Below are 17,719 nucleotides of genomic sequence, written 5' to 3' on the forward strand. Positions count from 1 at the left end.
GTAACAATTACATTTAACTAGCTAAATGTTGTAAAAAGTGACATCAGAAAATCCACACTACATTTTTAAACAGTGTTTGAAGCTAAATGTGACAAAATTTAGGCATGAATTTTGAGCACAAGCTCGTTTACAAACGGCGCCCCATAACAAATAGCCTGAAATAACTCATGCAGCTTAATGAGTCGTCCATACACACAAAACAATGAATGCATGACAAAAGTTATGTAAATTCTCAGTAGTTTACCTCTTATCTTTAATTTGATCATATATAATTAGGTAGGCTTTGTTTCATGACACTGCAGCATGATTGTTGTGACCTTATGAGTCAATATTTATCCCTGGCAGCCTCAGGATTAGTGCTGCATGCTATGATTTCCTTCCACACCATTGAGCTGGGCACTTGATGAACTGTTTCATGGCTGATCTGATGTGATCCTCTGCTGCAAGGGGTCCATGACTGACAGCTGAAACTACTGGCCAACATCCCTGGTTTTAACCTTTTAATATGACCCCACTTAACACTGACCAACAGCGCTCCACAGCACAAACACACTCAGTCAATACACACTTTAATTGGGGTTCAATACTACCCCTAATTAAAAGTTTAAAACAAATTTTAACATGGTATTGAAATACCTGCTATCGGTTTTTCAACTGCTCTCATATTTTATTTGTTCCAGCAAGTGGGGAAAAAAGACAATATGCAAATTCAGTTAAATGCACTCCAGTTTAATCCTTATTCCTGCCTCAATTTTTGAAGCACGTCTTCACAAATTTAACTTTTTTTTTCAACAAAGTTAACAACAGTGCAGTTAGAAAAATAAAAACAGAGTCAAAATGTTCCAGTTTTATGTCATACAGCTGTGTTTAACAAGCTAACGGTTTGTTTACTGCTGTAAGCTGTATTAGAAATCAGAGCTTGTCACTGCAATCAGCCTATAATTCTCCTAATTTATCAATTTTATCTGAACTGCGTCTTCAAGAACTGTTGTCCAACATTTCTGATTTATTTTCTAGTCTAATTCCAATACATAATGTAAAGTATTTTATACTGATTGGTATCAAAGTAAAAAAAGCATTATATAACAAACCTTAAGGCACCAAGCCTGAATTCTGAATAACAAATGAAATGGTCTGCAGAATGCACCTCACACAGCGTGGTGTTTAAAATGTGGAAAAACAATAAGATAAAATTTTTTTGCACAAGTTAAAACATAACTAAATAAAAAAAAATTCTATATCAACAAAGACTTCTTCATATTGAAAAACGTGCCAAGAATAACATATTTGGTTCTCCTAAACTCAAACAGTGAAGGAGGCTTACTGATAAGACATCTTTCTGGGGCATCCACGCACGCAGAAGCACGTTTCACAACCTTTTTATCGACGCAGAAGGTTTGTGCGGATTGAAATGAACAGACTGAAACCAACTGATGAGTGTCGGCTAAACTTCAGGGTTCGATGGTCCCATCAGGCGGTGGGCGTGAGGAGAGCTCTCAGCCTCTTCCTCCAACTAGGAGAGAAAAGAAAACAAAGTGAGAACGCTCATCAGATGAGTCTGAAAGTGTTTGTGTAAGGACAGGTGTGCTCACTCAATTCTCAGGTAAACAGACTAATTTTATAAAGTTTTTTTTATTAGGTAAGGATGAGCACAACAACAAAAAACTTGTAAAAGGGAGGAAAAAAATCAGCTGATCTGAAAATAGGACCGATATCTAGAAAATAGTTGTTTCATCTCACTTTCAAAGACATTTCTGTGTGTGTGTGTGTGTGTGTATAAATCAGTCAAATATTACAGGTAAATATAATAAAATGTTCTAAACCAATCAACACAATTCTTTCTTAAACTGGCTTCTTACATAAAAATGATTTTTACAACATTTACACATTTTAAATTACCTATTTCATTTATCTAATTAAATATACATCTATTTTATTAGTGACAAAGTGTTGTAGAATAAATGCCAAAATATGTATTATTCCACATATACTCTTCATAATATATAGCCTTTTACATTTTATAACAACGTTATTGTTATAAAATGTAAAACGAGTGAATAACATCAGGATGCTTTAATTCTTTTTATGCAATTTATTTTTTTACAACTTCATAACGTCCTCTGTAATTAGTAAAAAATGAAAATGACACCCTCCTGACAACCCTTCAGTAAAGGTGACACTAATTTGATGGATGCTAACTAAACGGCTTAAATATTTGGAATTCTTCCAATCCTTGCCTTTCAGCAAAACAAAAAAGAAAAGATCAAAATAAGACATTCGAGGTGGGAAGCCCCTGGTTTGACTTGACATGGAATGTCCCGAGACTGAGAAGGGTTCCGTGTTTGAATTAAATGAAGAGTCTATGCGTACGAGCGTCTGAGTCAGAGTCAGACTGAAGGACACCACGGTTCCACCCCTCGAGCTCATCCGCCCGCCTCACACACAGACACACACCTGCTCTTTGATGTAGCTGTTCCCACTGGGCGCCAGGCCTCGGAGAGTCAGCCCGACGATGAAGCACCACACCGAGAGTCCAGCCTCAGCTGCCGACAACATGGCGCACGGGATCCACAGGGCCAGGGTGGTGTCCTGGTAGAGGTGAAGAGGTAGGAACAGAAAGCACTGCGAGGTTAGACTTGTAAAAGTGAAAAACATCAAATTTATGAGCAAACATACTGAAGAAGGAAAACAAGAGCACCGCCAACGGTACATAATACACCCGTCAGAAAATGTCAGAGTAATCAAAATCCAAAGAGTGAATTTCCTCACATGACAATCCCGACTACACGTGTCTAGAGTTGGATCAAGGAGTCACCTGTGACATTGACCTTTGACCCAGTGACTTTGAAATCAACAGGGATCATACCCATCCCATGAGGCCTTACCTGTGCAGTTTGACTCTCCTACTTCACACGGTTACGGAGTTAGAGCTTGGACAAGGTTTTCTCAAAGGGGTCACCTTTGACTTCTTGACCTTGAAATCAATAGGGATCATCTTTGACCCATGAGGTGTCCAGCTGAGCAGTCTGACTTTTCCATGTCAAAGGCCTCATCAATTTCGAGCTCGGAAGGCAGCCATCTTGGAACGGGCATACTCACATAGATTCGCGTGGTGTCGAACGGACACTGGGCGCTGACAGGTGAGCGAGCGTTGATGGGCACCATCGTCTCGTTGCATCCAAACATCAGACCTTTTCCGTTGTGGGCAATGGTGATACCGACGGCCAACAGGAGACCGGTGCAGCACGCCGCTGAGAGCAAGCCGTTCAGGAACGACGCAACCAAAAGTCCTATTTGCTGAGGACACACAGGGACAACATCACGTACAGTACAGCGTTCACGAAGTGTGTCAGCGTCTGAAGTCAAATTTAAGTCTTACCAGTTTGAACTCATGCAGGTTCCTTGATACCACGATGGCAATAATCCCAGAGGCGATGCTCTGTGAGATTGGAATGATAAGATGAGCAGCTCATCTTCAACAAAGTAAGCTTTATTAGAGAAATAATCCTAGCCTCAGGTTGTGAGACTGCCTTTGGATGTCTGGCTAAGAAAGCTTAAATACGGCTGTGACAACGTAAGAAGCCACCGGTGAAAAGCACACGTAGTCGGGTTTATTTTGTAGATCGCGTGCGTTTTGTCTGCTTTTATTTGTACGACCCCCACATCCCTTTCAGAGTTCGTTTCAGTCAAAAGGAAAAGTTAACCCCATTTTATTACAGACAAGTGTCAGGTTATCTGATAAATGAGTGTTAATGAGGCCTGCCCCAAAGGGACGCCTGATTGGTTTGAAGAACCAGCTCCTCCGTGAAAAGGCAAGTTCGGTCTTGACTGCGGAGAAACATTCCCAGCAGAATTACTGATCGCATCGCCTCGTGCATAAAAACAAAAATCAGACAAAGTCATACGTGATGTTAGGCACAGGCCTGAACATTTCCTGAAGTGGGATTTATAAAACTCTGTTCCAAACATGCATTAGATCTTGAAAATTAATATTTGATGTTTTTGTTCAAAACGAGAAAGGGTTTGTTTGTTTGTCTTCTTTCTGCTGCGTAACACGACTGTTTTTAAAACATGCACATATTGTTTTGGACTGCAATGGAAGGAGAAAGAAAGAGACACTAAAAGCAGACATAGTTGTTGGCACTGAGAGGCAACTTTTTCATGTCACAGATGTAAGAAAAAAAATTATGTGGCAAAGGGCTGCAGGATGAGCTGGAGAAGTTGTTTGTGTGATACAACATCGATTTTAAGATAAAAAATATTCAGATTTCTGTAAAGCGTGGCCTTTAAAGTTATGGTTTCTGTGTCTCAACTGCTTAGCTGACTTCAAAACAAAACAGAAAAAACCAGAAGCAGTGACTCACCAGCAAGCCAGAAGTTACAGAAATGATGTTGGCTACAGTGTACTCAGTGCTAGTATGCTGGGTGGGTTTGGAGATGTGGCGGAGGACATTCCCGTGGACAATAGCACCGAGGATGAAGTTGACATGACCGACCAGAATGAGCGTTAAGCCCTTTTTCATCAATCTCCCTGGCCCTTTGTCCTTATCTGGGTGACAAAAAACACACAGAGGTTTTCTATATTTAAAAGACTTTAGAAATAAATAACTGAGAAGCAATAAATATTACATGATGTGACATCAAATCCCAAACACAAATTAAATACTGCTTCTACTAACAGGTTCGTTCATTGTGACACCCTGACCGATGCTGTTCCCTGCCGTTTGTGGAGTTAGTTATGTTGTTATTAAAAAGTTTAAATCAGGGGTTCTCAAAGTTGGGACTAAAGGCCACAAAACACCAAGTGGGGAGGTCTTAAGATGTACAGAAATCAAATCAACTTTAAAAAATGACTGCCAGTAGCTTATTTAGCCTTAGTTGTTACAAAAGATGAAAAACATAGTCATAAATGGATCAAAAAGAGATTAGAATGGCTCATGATGTTGTTTGCTTATTGGCTTATAAACAGTGTTTATAAAATTTAAACCAGCAAGAGTTGGAGTTTAACTTTGAAGGCGAAAAGCTGAAATGTTTGCACTTTAAAAACATGGATGCTTTAAGCTCTTCACAATAATCCCCCCTACACCTAAAGTACTTTTAATATTTACTGCACATCTGGTGATGTAGCAGCAGAAATAATAAATATTAATAGACTACCTAACTTTCTACAGACAGCTACTTTCACATGAGCGTCTGTTCCACCACGAAGGGTTTTTTTTTTTGCACCAGCTATCACTCACTGGCATGTTACAAGTGAAGAATTGAATGACCTCCAGTCTCCAAATCTTTAGTTTTCTTTCCTCTTCAAGCTTTACTTTCAGCAGCTCTACTCTTGTTGGTGAATGGAGTAAATTGATCATATTTTCCTATTAGTTTTCCGCAGATACAGCAGCACAGGAACACACTTCAGCAGGTAAACGAGTAAAACACACCAGACTGTAGGGGGACGTCCAACTTTTCTGTTCTGACTGCACGTCTTTAACTAAAATAATAAACAGCAAGACGAAATGAACTAACTGAGTGTACGTTTTAAAAATGAAACCTTTGCGGTGCGCAGGCCTGTGGTCTGGTACATCCGTGCTGTAGAAATACTATCGGAAATTTGCTGCTCGACACTTTTATTTGTATTTATTTCGCGCCTCTGTGAGACCCGGAGGACCACTCACCGAAGCTGCACATTTCTCTGCTCGGACCGAGGTCTTCCTCTGAATAAAACAATGTTTACACTCTTTTTTTTTTTTCCTCCCCCCAGTTCACCGTTCGACGCCACAACCTGCGCCCCGTCTCGCGGACGTCCCTTTGTCCACTTCCTGGATGACGTCACCAAGCGTACCTGTGATTTACCTGGAGGCTCTGAAACGCAGCGCGTCGCAAATGCAATTAAATCTCACACAGAACAAAAAAAGGAGACGATACATTTATTTTTTTAAGGTTTTCTTTTATTTTGATATTTGTCAGGATATAAGTCTCCGAAAAAGAGGCACGTAATTGAAGACATTTGTGTCATATAATAAAAACGTACAAATGTCCAACTATAACCAAAAGCTCACATCATGGAGTAACAGGTTCGAGCTGCCAACCCTGCTTGATTATTTAATAACCAGTTTTATCACCACCAACGCAAAAAGGTGCAATAGTAGTACCAAGAGAGGCCCGATAGGGTGCAAAAAAGTCTGTAGAAAGCTCTGGTGGTCACATTGTTTGGTTCGATCCACTTGGTGCGTTTCCATTCACCAGGTTGACTTGAAGCACATCTTTGGGGAAAAATACAATCTTAGCAGTTTACAGGATGTAAAAACAAATATTTAACAAACAAAAAAAAAAGTGATAATATTGACAACGCGCTACACGGAGCAAAACTGTAACCCAAATATCTCTTAAAAATACTACTTCCAAGATACCCAACTGCAACTGTTTGAGAAGTACAAGATTAATGCACGAAATGACAACCAGCATCGGAGTCAAACCAAGGCCTGAAAGCTCAAACAGCCTCCAATTAACAAGATTTTAATTTTAATAAAATATAAAGAATTTTATTTATACGCAACCATGTCTGGTTTACAAACACAAAATGTTAGAATTTATTTGCCCTCTTACTGAAAATTCAGAACTGCATGAGCTTTCAGTAACAGTAGTACCGTATAGTCAAAAGGTCACAAAATGGCCTCCAGATCTCACTTTAGGTCGAATCAAGACCCACGGGATACAAAATGTTGTACGCCTTTTTTTTTCTTTTGCACTTTGAAGAACAACGTCAGCATCTTGTTTTTGGTTGTACCTAATCGTCAGTCAACAAATCACAGACAGAAAAGTGAAAGTTTGTCTCGGCTCAGACTCAATCCTGGTCACCGTATAAAACCCCCCACAGTAAACAAAGTAAAACACTTGGAATCCAGCCTCCATCACACTTATAAGAGCACACACTGAACTATCGGGAAAAGGCAGGCTATTTTGTACAGGATATAATGGCGGAGTTCAGTACACGAGTCACAAAACTCAAAAGGCAGAGTAGCATGTAAACTCAAAAAGCAGCAGGTTTGAAATAACAAAAAACAATACGAATAAGGACTCAAAAGCACTTACACTGAAAGTCGTATACGTGTGTGTGTATATTATATATATTTACATAGTTTGTACATATATAAATATATATACACACACAGATATACACACAAAACACAAACAGAAAATTAATGACACTGAGTTCACAGTACCTCAAAATGAGCAGGTGATGCCTTCCCACAATGTAAAATACTATAATGTACATATATATTTTAAGGCTTTTTTTCAAAATGAGTCAAATAAAAAAGTTGAATGTTTGCAACCTAGATAAAGCACTCCACATATTTCACCTAAAAGGATGTTGGCTGGGTTGAACAAAGCACAACCCAAGTCAGAAAAGCTGGGAGTGTTGCGTCACACAAAGCGTTACGAAACAAACTGAATGATGACGAGAATCGTGTAAAATAAAGAGGAATAAAAAAAAAAAACAGACCTGGACTATTTCTCTGGGAGGACAAATCTCTCTCTCCATCACTGACAGAGCTACAGTTTTCTTCCAACAGGTGTAAATACAGACATTAAATGGTAAAAGTACACCTGTGAGTAGTACCTACCGTGAAGGAGAGAATCGGGTTAACGTTTAAAAAAGGGACACAAATGATTTCTGCTGTAAACAAAAAACACTTGAGGACAAAGTCCGTCTCAGTGTATTCCAGTCAGGTCAGTTGGATGTATTAATAATATAATTCACTAAACTATTAGGCTTAACCACCATACAGGTAAACTCATTTAAATGTTTGCTTTGAGTGTTAAAATAATAAAATAATAATAATAATAAAAGAATTCACAGCAGTTGTTTTTTAAGTTGTCTGACTATATGTTGTTGTTGTTTTAGCTTTGTGTGCTTTAAAACAGTTTTCTTTCTGGTGTAAGGGATGATTTACTCCTTTGGTCACATATCCACCCCGAGCTTTGTGGAAAAGACAAACCGGGGGAAACAGAATCATTACAATCCCCATGTTGTAAAACCAAAAAGAGAAAATAACAGGACTGAGAATGCATTTCCGAAAAGACTTGCTATGGAAGAGCTTGGCTGAATGTTTCTTCGAGCAATGAAGATATTTTGACTTGGTCCATCTGTGAAAAGCAAAGACACCTTTTAGACAACATCTGTGCAGCGGCACAAACCCACAGCTCTGTGCTCGGCACTAACATGAGCCAACCTTCACCTCAGTAAACCTGGGTGACCTATGACCTTGTTGCTGTTTTCACAGTTCTTCTTCTACTGACCACTTCTGATATGTCCTGACCACTGCGGACCCACAATGTCCCACAGGAGCTGTTTTTGCGCCACACCTCATCCCTTATTCAAATTCTCACTTTCCTGTTTTACTGCCTCCATCACATGATTCATGTTTGTTTTTTAACTTCACTTGTCAGTGGTCATAACGAACACACATCCACACCTACAGGGTCACACATTCATTAAACACACAAAAACACCCACCTCACTGATCAGACCCAGTTGGACCAACTCTTCTGCCAATACTTGAACACTCTCATCTGAAACAAACACACACACACAGTTAGTGACAGTAATTCAAACATATGTAAGAACACTTCAACTTAGCATCCCACACACACAAACTGGTCTGGGCTTGGTTTAAAAAATAGTTTGGAAACAATATAGTTCAAATCCCTCTTCATAAGAGCTCTTTGCGTCTCTGAATCCATTTTGATGTATTCTGTATGGTAACAAACCGGAGCTGCACTTGGCTCGGCTCGTCCCTGCTTCATTTTTCACTGCAGACAGTTCCTTCTTGATGAATGCCAGGATCATCGAGTGTGCACTTGTTAGGAGGCCACTGTCTCCAGTGAAAGACGATACGCCTGGTTTCCACATGTGCAAACCGACTGGAACCTCGCCCGACAGGCACACGGTCATGTTTATGCTATTTTTGGGGTCAGCGGCGCCCTAGTGTTCACCTCTGCGTTTGTCTAATCAAGCTAAGGTTTCACATTCCGGACTGATAAGAGGCAAAAAAATGTGCCGCAAAGCTGATATGTCAACTGTCTATTCTAAAGGAAATATGATTAATTAGTTTGTCAGCGGTAAATTTACTCCACGTGGTGTTCCTGTAGTTCCTGAGTGATGAATTGTATAAATGAGGAGAACAGCTAAAGTCTTCACAGTCTCTCTTAAAAAACAAAAAAAAGCACCTACGCCGCTCATCTTTTGCTCGTGGTAATTCTTTTTGTCTGGGGTGTGATGTTAGATTTTAGTCAACATCTAGCAAAGCATTAACAATAAACCAGGAAAATATTTATCAAGCAGGAGAAATTTGCCAAAATGCTTCAACCAGAACAATCTTAATGTGGTCAGAATCTGTTAAAATGTGTCGACTTTCAAAATACTGCAAACAGCTACAAACAAAAAGACATGCATGAAAGGCAGCTTAAAATAAGGAAACAAAAAAAGCTCTCAAAACTTTGATACCTTCTTCCTTAGAATTGTATCACCACCCTCTTTTGTTTCTGTCTTGTAATGTTAAAGTTCCATTTAACTAAGCGTACTTTTACTTTTGTTAAAGGCCTAAAATGAGAAACCCTCTTCCTGTGCAGAATAAGCAGTGAGTAGGAAAGCAGATGAGTCGTCAAGGTCTATTAAACTTTAATAACCAAGATGTTAATTCTAACCTTAGCTGAAATGAAGCTTAATGAACATTAAGAGGACATGTACAATCCAGCAACTTTGACAAAAAAAACAAAAAAAAACACCACCAGGCCAAAAATGGATCAAAATGACACCAATATTCAAGCAGAGGGTCAGCATTTGTGTTTGTTTTTAGAGATGTCAAAGTAATCCAACATAATTGGGTACAATACATAAAAGTTTACATGCTTTGCATAAAGTTATATTATTAATAAACTAGAAATTTATAGCAGTAAGAGTAGGGGAACCATGAAAAAAGGCCAAGGAGGTGAAATTAGACTGACTCAGTCAGTCGGTGAACGTACAGTTTAACTTTGCACTTTGGTCGATAAGGAAAGCTTTCAAGAATACTCCCTGATGTCAGAAGAGAGTCCGTTTACAAAGAGGATAAGGTGTGTGTGTTTGTGAGACCGATGAGTGTGTATGGGAGTGCATACAGATGTATTACAGTATGCATGTCAGTGAGATAAGGGAGTGAGAGCAAAAGAAGATGTATGCAGTGAGAAGCAGTGGAAAAGAGAAAGAGCAGAAAAGATAACGTCCAGTTACTGAACGAGCAGAAGTGTGTGTGTGTGTGTGTGCGCGCGCATGGATGAGGGACAGGGATATGAAAGCCTGAGAAGAGATGGGAAGGGGAGGCGACAGCTGTCAACAGCAGCTTTTTAGAGTCCTGACATTCCCCAGATGATTGAAACATTACACACGCTCAGCTCACCATACGTGTGTGCATGTGCACATACGTTTTCAAACTGACGACACCGGTGCCAATCAGAAAAAAATACCTTTCCTTTGGAGCGTCAGTTTCATTGGTTCCTACTAAGTTCACATGTCTGAAGGAGATTAATGATATTCTACAATAGATAACAAGAGTAGACTGAAAATTATTCAGTAATTCACACACATAACCTTCTTATATTATTATTTATAGAAAAAAAAAAAAATATATATATATATATATATTTAATTCCTACCACTGCCAACTAACTTCAAGCCGAGTTCCTAAACCTTAATAATGAGGAAATGGCCGACGACCTCGCTCACAGCTGAGCACAGCTCAGGAAGAATGGATACTAATCCTTTTAAGTTTCCTCATTTGAACAAGACAAACCTTTTAAAGTATCAAAGTACCTGCTTTTAGTATCCACTTCTATAACGACTTTGTGGAAATTTCAACACTTGGCTCTTATAGGTTTATATTTCTAAACCTTAAGTACTTGTGCAGTGTGCTTCCATCAGCTCAAGTTTTTACTGGTTTGGTATTAAAACTTTACGATTAACATAAATGTTTTGGAGAGCTGAGAGGAAATACGTCTCTAGGTTTACTACATTTGTTCGAGTGTGGTACAAATGTAATGAGAAGAGTTGATCTTACGAGGTAACATGTCGCAGCTGAGATGTCGATTCAGTTTATCTTCCAGTTTCAGCAGTAACGTCAGCTACAGGAAGAGAAACAGTTGGGACAGAATGTTATTCATTTCTAACTTCTGTTTGGTTTGCTGATAATATGCTTAAATATCAACCTGTAAGCTCTAAAACAGACTTACATGATACTTCGCTCCCTCCTCAACAGGTTCTAAGTTACACTGCATCTGAACCACCTGCAAAAGACAAACAACTTTTGAAAATGTTGGAAATGGGGCCGTGTCATGCTAAAAAAATTCCAACATTAGCGTGTGTTCAGTAAAAGCTCTTGTACACACCCTCCGCGTTTCGAGCTCTGCAGGTTCAGGTGTGGGGGATTTGACCAGAGGAATGACAACAGGAGATTGGACCGTCTTTTGCTGAGCCTGCTGGGGACTCGGTACTCCAAAAGCTGTCAGTGGATAAATGCCATTCCTGATCCAAGAAGGGTGGCAGAGGTGAAGAAGGGGGTGTAGGAAGCGCATGAATAAAGAAAAGATAAAGGAGGGAAGTTTACAACATGCAGGTGTCAAAGAAGAAAGAATAGCAGGTGATATTAATGACAGTCAAAATCAGCAAACTATTCATAAAACCATCAAATCTGTGATGATTCCAGGACACTACATGAGGAGGCCATTGATTAATAACAGATTGTGTATTCGTGATTGACAAAGTAGGCATCAGAACTGTCTGATGGCCCACTACTGCCCCCACGTGGCCATACAATGTATTTTTGTTTTCCTAAATTCTCATTAGCTTCTCACCGCACATCTTCCAGAAACTTGTCAAGTTCCAGAGCAGGAAACTGTGACAGCCTAAACAAAAACAAAAAAACAACCAAAAATCCCTTGAGGCTACTTTCTGAGATCTTTAAATTGGTAGTTTAAAGGGTAACAGTTTCTGATTTTTACTTGAGCTGAATGTCCTCTTTAGTTACAGCAATGACCAGATTGGGATCCAGCTTCTTGGTCAGCTCCTCAAGGGCGTTTTCAGGAATCATGTCTAAACACACACAAAAAAAAAAACATGCATTGATAAATTAACACCCTCAAAAACAACACACGTGAATGTCTTAGTTAGGGTAAGCTAGTAGAGCTACTCCATTTATAGAACAGGATTAAGAGTTTTAACTTAAAGCCCAATAACTTTTGCATCAGTTTTTTTTTTTTTTGCCATTTTGTACAAATACACATTTATTTTCCTGTGTCATAAACAATGCAGTGACAGTGAGTCAACAGTCAACTATTCAGTCTCTGTTCTATATTAAAAAAAAGTTGCTATGTTTGTGTGTGTGTATGTGTGTGTGTGTTTGGGACTCACGATGGTGGCTGACAATGCAGTGAGCAGCCAGCAGTTTTAGAAGCGGCACTTCAAACAGGGCCTGGTTAAACAGCAGCTCCCGGGCTGTAGGCCTCACACTGGGATCATTCTCAAGGCACTTGTGGATTAACTCCTTAAAACAACAAACACCTAGGTTACACACGTCTAAAACGAACTGATTATTAAACTGAGACATATGTATTATTATCATTATACACAGACGGTTTAAGCTCGTCTGTCCAAATAGTTGTAATCCTAAAAGCTCTGGATCTCACCCTCTGCAGCGGGTCCTCCAGTAACTGAATGGCGTTTTCAACAGCTTCCTGAGAAACATATGAGGAGTCTCCATTTCCCTGAATTTCTAAAAGCGCCATCTGCAACACATCAACACATTGTAAAAAACAAACATCTTAAACCCTAAAAAAAACAAAAACAAAACTCAGGCTATTAAATGTAGCTTTTTTTGGACATACCTCCAAGGCACACATGCCAAATGAGTAAATATCTACAGCCGTGGTAACATCACTATCAGCTAAAATGACAGGAGAAAATGAAAAGGAAGCAGATGTTACAAATATCACTTCATAGCATAGTCCTGACTTCAGACTGAGACTTGAAGATCAAAGATGGTGTCAGTCTTTAAAAAAACATACCAGGTGAACACTAGAAACCATCACAAGAACATGAAAAACACAAATACTGTTTGGCACAACTTGCATCCTCAAAAGGATAATGAATTAATAATTAAATCTAAAAACTATTTTGCTGCTGACCACATTGTCCTTTGTTTATCAAACTCTGAAACCCTGAGTCCTGGTCCACGTCTTTTAAATCTAATTATAATATACAAGCAGATTTAAAAAGATATTGCTCTCAATTATTATGGGGTTGATTTTGAAGGTAGTCTGATCATGATGCAGGAGTAAATTCAGAATACCCAGCTTTTATTATAAACCGTTAGGTCAATTTTTTTTGTTGAGGCTGCTCCTTCTTAATATTGGATTAAATACATTTGTTCCTATTTTCTATTTATGAACCTTTTTAAAATAAAGGAACTATAAACGTCCAGAACAAGGGTGAAGAAAAGCAATAAAGCTTCACTTTAGTGATGTCTACCTCCATATTCAGGAGCAAAGAAGTGCAAGTTTTTCTGTTCCTCGTGGAACGTCTTTACATGGTTGTTGATGGTGTCTGGAGCAACTGTAGATGAGAAAAAATAAAACGATATTTATTTTAAACAACAACAAGCAGTGAGTAAAGTGCAAGTGGAGTATAAATCAGAAAGATGACATATGTAGTAAACAGAGAAAGAAAACGATGAATGCTATAAAAGGGGTCGGTGCCTCAGAGGAAAACAAACAAAATTAATCTTCCTTCAGTTTTATTCAGCTTACAAATGTTTAAGACAAACTTCACTGCAGCACACTGTAAACAAACAAAACTGAACGAGTTTTTGTTTGCATCTTCTAAAACGTGTTGGATTCATTGGAGTAACAATAAAAATATCCACATTTAGGTCACAGAAAAGTTTAACAGCAATCAAGGAAATGTAAAGTCAAATGAAAGCGAACTGAAATTTTCAGCCCTTTAATAATTTAGTATCATTTAACTCCATAAACATTGCTTCAGCTCCACTACCTAAAGCAGTGGGATGTAACTCCATACCTGATCCGATCTTAATGAGCCCGTTGTGCTGAATGAAGACCGTGTCACAGGTAAGGTTCCCATGAATGATAGGTGGATCGCATGAGTGGAGATAACTGCACAGCACGAAGGAAAGAAACATAAATTCACAAAATACATGCCCAGTGCTCGCCGGGAATCAGCATCATTACCAATGAGACTGCAGTTTGTTGTGAAAGAAAACCAAAAAACCGACCTGAGAGCAGACAGGATCTGTGTGCACCACCTCTTCCACGCCTGTAAGACCACACTCCATCAGAGCACGTCAAGTTAGGTTTGACAATTTACCAAACATGGCTTGATTTCTTTAGAAATAAAACCCAACGCAAACAGTGGTACACACACTGTGAACCCTTTCATCACAAATCATCCAAACACCAAATTCCTCTGCTGTACCTTTTCATTCATGGTTTTATGATTTTTCTTTGTTTTCTTGAGAAACTGCTTCAGGCTTCCGGATGACATATATTCAGTGATAAAAATCACCTGTGAGAAGAAAAAGCAGACAGAGAAGACACCATTTAAACATAAATGTTAAGCAGTGATACTATGTAACCAGTTAAAAGAGGAATTAGTGTATTAGGAGGTTTGAGACTCACCCTCGCCCTATTGTCCTTTGTGTCAGCCCAATACTTGTGAAACTTCACAATATTTGCATGTTCCAAATGAATCAGGTTGTCAAACACAGCCTCGACTTTCTCCTAAAACCAAGCAAGAAGAAACATAGAACAATTCTTATCAATAATGATTAAACAATGATCGTACTAAATAAAGTCCTACAGACAGTTATAGCAGAGGTTGATGTCTAATTAGACCTACCATAGATTAACACTGACACCTTTTATTGTAAGCCAAGCCCAACATAAATTTTGGCCTTTGTTTTGTTTCTCATTATAGACGGTACCTTATATTTATATACCATCACATGTTATAGGTCCAGTTTCCAAGCATTACTTCCTTTTCTCAGCTGAACTGAGGTGAACACATTAGTTAGTATGAGTAGTTCAGACCACAATTTATACCTCAGTAACATAAAACTCAATATGTATGATTTTTACTTTTAATAATCTAATATTTATATCATTTAATTTTGATCTCATATAATGTTAGAACCATCAGGTCTATCAAAACAAGCAAACAATGTTTTTTTTCCCTTTCTTTAACACATGATAAGTATCACCCCTGAAAAAAGCTGACAGATTAAATATGTTCTGCTGCTCCAGAGTTATCTGACTGCACAAATCCACATTGTAAGAAACCACCAAATAATCTACAAAGAGATTATCTTTATTTGGTTTAAATCTTAATCTGTATCACCGGGCCTCACCTCCAGCGGTTTGAGGTTTTTCCTCTCTGAAATCATGACTTCGTTCCAGACTACCTCCACCCCCTCCTCCGTGTCCATGGCCAAATATGCAACATCTATCCCAGGGACGTTACGCTGATTCACCTGCATTTAAGGAGGACGGAAATGACTCGTCAGATCACGCAATTCAACAGAAAGAAAATGAAACTCAACTCAAAATCCGTAGACGTTCACTAAAGAATGCGATTAACCCACCGGGAAACAAGTAACAAGTTGAACACAAAATAGCTCGCTAATTAGCCAGGGTGGTGTGGACCCCATGCACCTACATCCCCCCCTCCAGGAGGCCGACCACTCCCCGGGAGGAATATGGTGTCTATAGGTTGGCTAAAGCAGCATTTGGTGGGCTCACTTTGTAATTATTGTCTAAAATTATTTAAATGTTGAATCTGCTCCACACAGGGTTGGTTGTGCGGACTTTAGCGTCTGCATTAATGACCAAACGTTCTCAGTTCAAGGAGATTTCAAGTAAAGCTTGGTGGTAATATTTCTTTCTTTCTTGGACCAAAAAAAGGACCGGACTTCTACAGTTTACCTTGCATATTATGTTGAAAGTATGTTTCTTCTGAATAATATTTTGTGTATAAGCAATATAAAACACTGAAATTAACTATATCACTGAAAGGAGAAGAGAGGTTGAAGGGTAGGCTGAATGACAAAACATACCCTCTAAAATATGCTGTTTCTGCTTTGATAACCAAACATCAGCACTGTGAAAATGATTTTTTACCCTTAATAAAAGTCACATTGTATCAACTGTAAATCAGGTTTCATCAGTAAGAAATAAACATCACACTTTAAGCTACATTAATTAATTAGTTCAGCTTAGTTTCATGGCTCTGAGCACAGCCAAATGTCGTCCACTTTGAACAAAAAGGGTGAGATTTTCACAACACAAACATTTTTTGGGTACATTACTTATGATAACAATAGTGGGTTTCCTGTGAATAAAACCCACTTTTTTACTGGATAGATGTGGTGCATAAGGATGTGTGTCAAAAGAGATCACCTCCTCTCGACGTTTCTGCCAGCGGCCACAAGGACTCTCCTCCAGGATGTCGGATTCATCTTCACTCTCCTCCTCATCCTCTGTAGCTGAGGTGGCAGGAGGCTTCGGGGAAGCCAGAGAGGAGGGTACCTGCGCCGTGCTGCTGCTGCTGCTGCTGCTGGACGCGTTCCCGGCGGTGAGCTCCGGCTTCACCTCCTCCGCAGCCGGAGCTGCTATCTCCTCCGCCTCCGACATCACCTCCGACCTGACCGACTTCGCTTCCTTGGGTTTCGGATTCGGGACAGACACAAGTGATGGGACGTCTCGATCTCCAGCTTCTCCTCCCGCTGTCTGAACCGGTCACAAGTCCATTTTTCCCCCCTTCTACACGACCAGGCCACCGATAAATTGCTCGGAGAAGAAAGGCTGCAAACATGACCGGATAATATAAAATAAGCGCGTTTTAGAGGGCTGCATGACTTCACTTTACAACCCTTTTAACAAACTTAACAAGAGCCAAAGTTAATGTCCTGCGCTTATTTAACAACACTGACTTACGAGGACGTGGTGTAAGCAGTCAAAAATACCTTAAAGACAAATTAGCTAGTGTTGAGGTTTGTTAAAGCTAACGTTCAACGTTACCATTAGCTTAAAGTTCAAACACCCAGTAGTTTGCTAACTTTCTCTCGCCTGGTGAATAAACACACCGGTTGCTGCCACAAACAGTTTTAAACGTAAAACGATTAAAAAAAGCTCACCCAGGAACACGACATGGCCACCGAAATGTGTAGTTTCGAGTTACATGATAAGGAAAGCAGTAAATATTTGGGGAGGGCAAACATGCTAGTTCGTCATAAAAAATGTAGCATCTCGAGTCCCTTTCTCTCATCGGAGGTGGGAGGGGCGGGGCGGGTCTCGAGGAGCGCAGCGCGCGCACAGAAAACGCAGCGCAGCCAGAGGACATCACGTACCGAGCGAGTGTGGCAAGCAAATATATCATATAATAGTTGGTCTTGTACAGTATGTCCGTAAGTTGTTCCTTGTCAAATTTACATTTCAGCCATCCAGAATGTCACGTCCTGCACACGATTGACGTGTTTGATTCCGGACATCTCTAATACAAAAAAACCCTAACAAAAACAAACAAAAATGTCAGCATGGATTCCCAGTGTTCATATTACGATCACTTAATTAAAAGTTTCCTACATCAGTAATTGAAATAGCAGCAATGTAATTACAAATATTT

General features: G+C 39.4%; 2 protein-coding genes across 2 annotated transcripts; both read right to left on the bottom strand.

Annotated features, from left to right (window-relative positions):
* Positions 1–708: 708 nt before the first annotated feature.
* On the bottom strand, positions 709–5,679 carry LOC108237335 (keratinocyte-associated protein 3). The gene is made up of 6 exons (XM_017418680.3): positions 5,667–5,679; positions 4,365–4,549; positions 3,380–3,439; positions 3,100–3,297; positions 2,455–2,589; positions 709–1,513 (listed from the first exon to the last, which is right to left on the bottom strand). Exons 1-6 carry the CDS (start codon positions 5,677–5,679, stop codon positions 1,445–1,447), a joined length of 660 nt encoding a protein of 219 aa, XP_017274169.1. The 3' UTR covers positions 709–1,444.
* A 1,012-nt stretch (positions 5,680–6,691) lies between these two features.
* LOC108237365 (nuclear receptor-binding protein) lies at positions 6,692–17,375 on the bottom strand. The gene is made up of 18 exons (XM_017418727.3): positions 17,232–17,375; positions 16,495–16,899; positions 15,447–15,569; positions 14,719–14,820; positions 14,516–14,605; positions 14,316–14,356; positions 14,102–14,196; positions 13,553–13,636; positions 12,910–12,968; positions 12,712–12,810; positions 12,437–12,569; positions 12,028–12,118; positions 11,881–11,931; positions 11,416–11,551; positions 11,260–11,313; positions 11,088–11,151; positions 8,510–8,565; positions 6,692–8,139 (listed from the first exon to the last, which is right to left on the bottom strand). Exons 2-18 carry the CDS (start codon positions 16,726–16,728, stop codon positions 8,080–8,082), a joined length of 1,572 nt encoding a protein of 523 aa, XP_017274216.1. The 5' UTR covers positions 16,729–16,899; positions 17,232–17,375; the 3' UTR covers positions 6,692–8,079.
* Positions 17,376–17,719: the final 344 nt, after the last annotated feature.

This window comes from Kryptolebias marmoratus, linkage group LG15 (assembly GCF_001649575.2).
Source record: "Kryptolebias marmoratus isolate JLee-2015 linkage group LG15, ASM164957v2, whole genome shotgun sequence".
Lineage (NCBI taxonomy): Eukaryota > Metazoa > Chordata > Actinopteri > Cyprinodontiformes > Rivulidae > Kryptolebias > Kryptolebias marmoratus.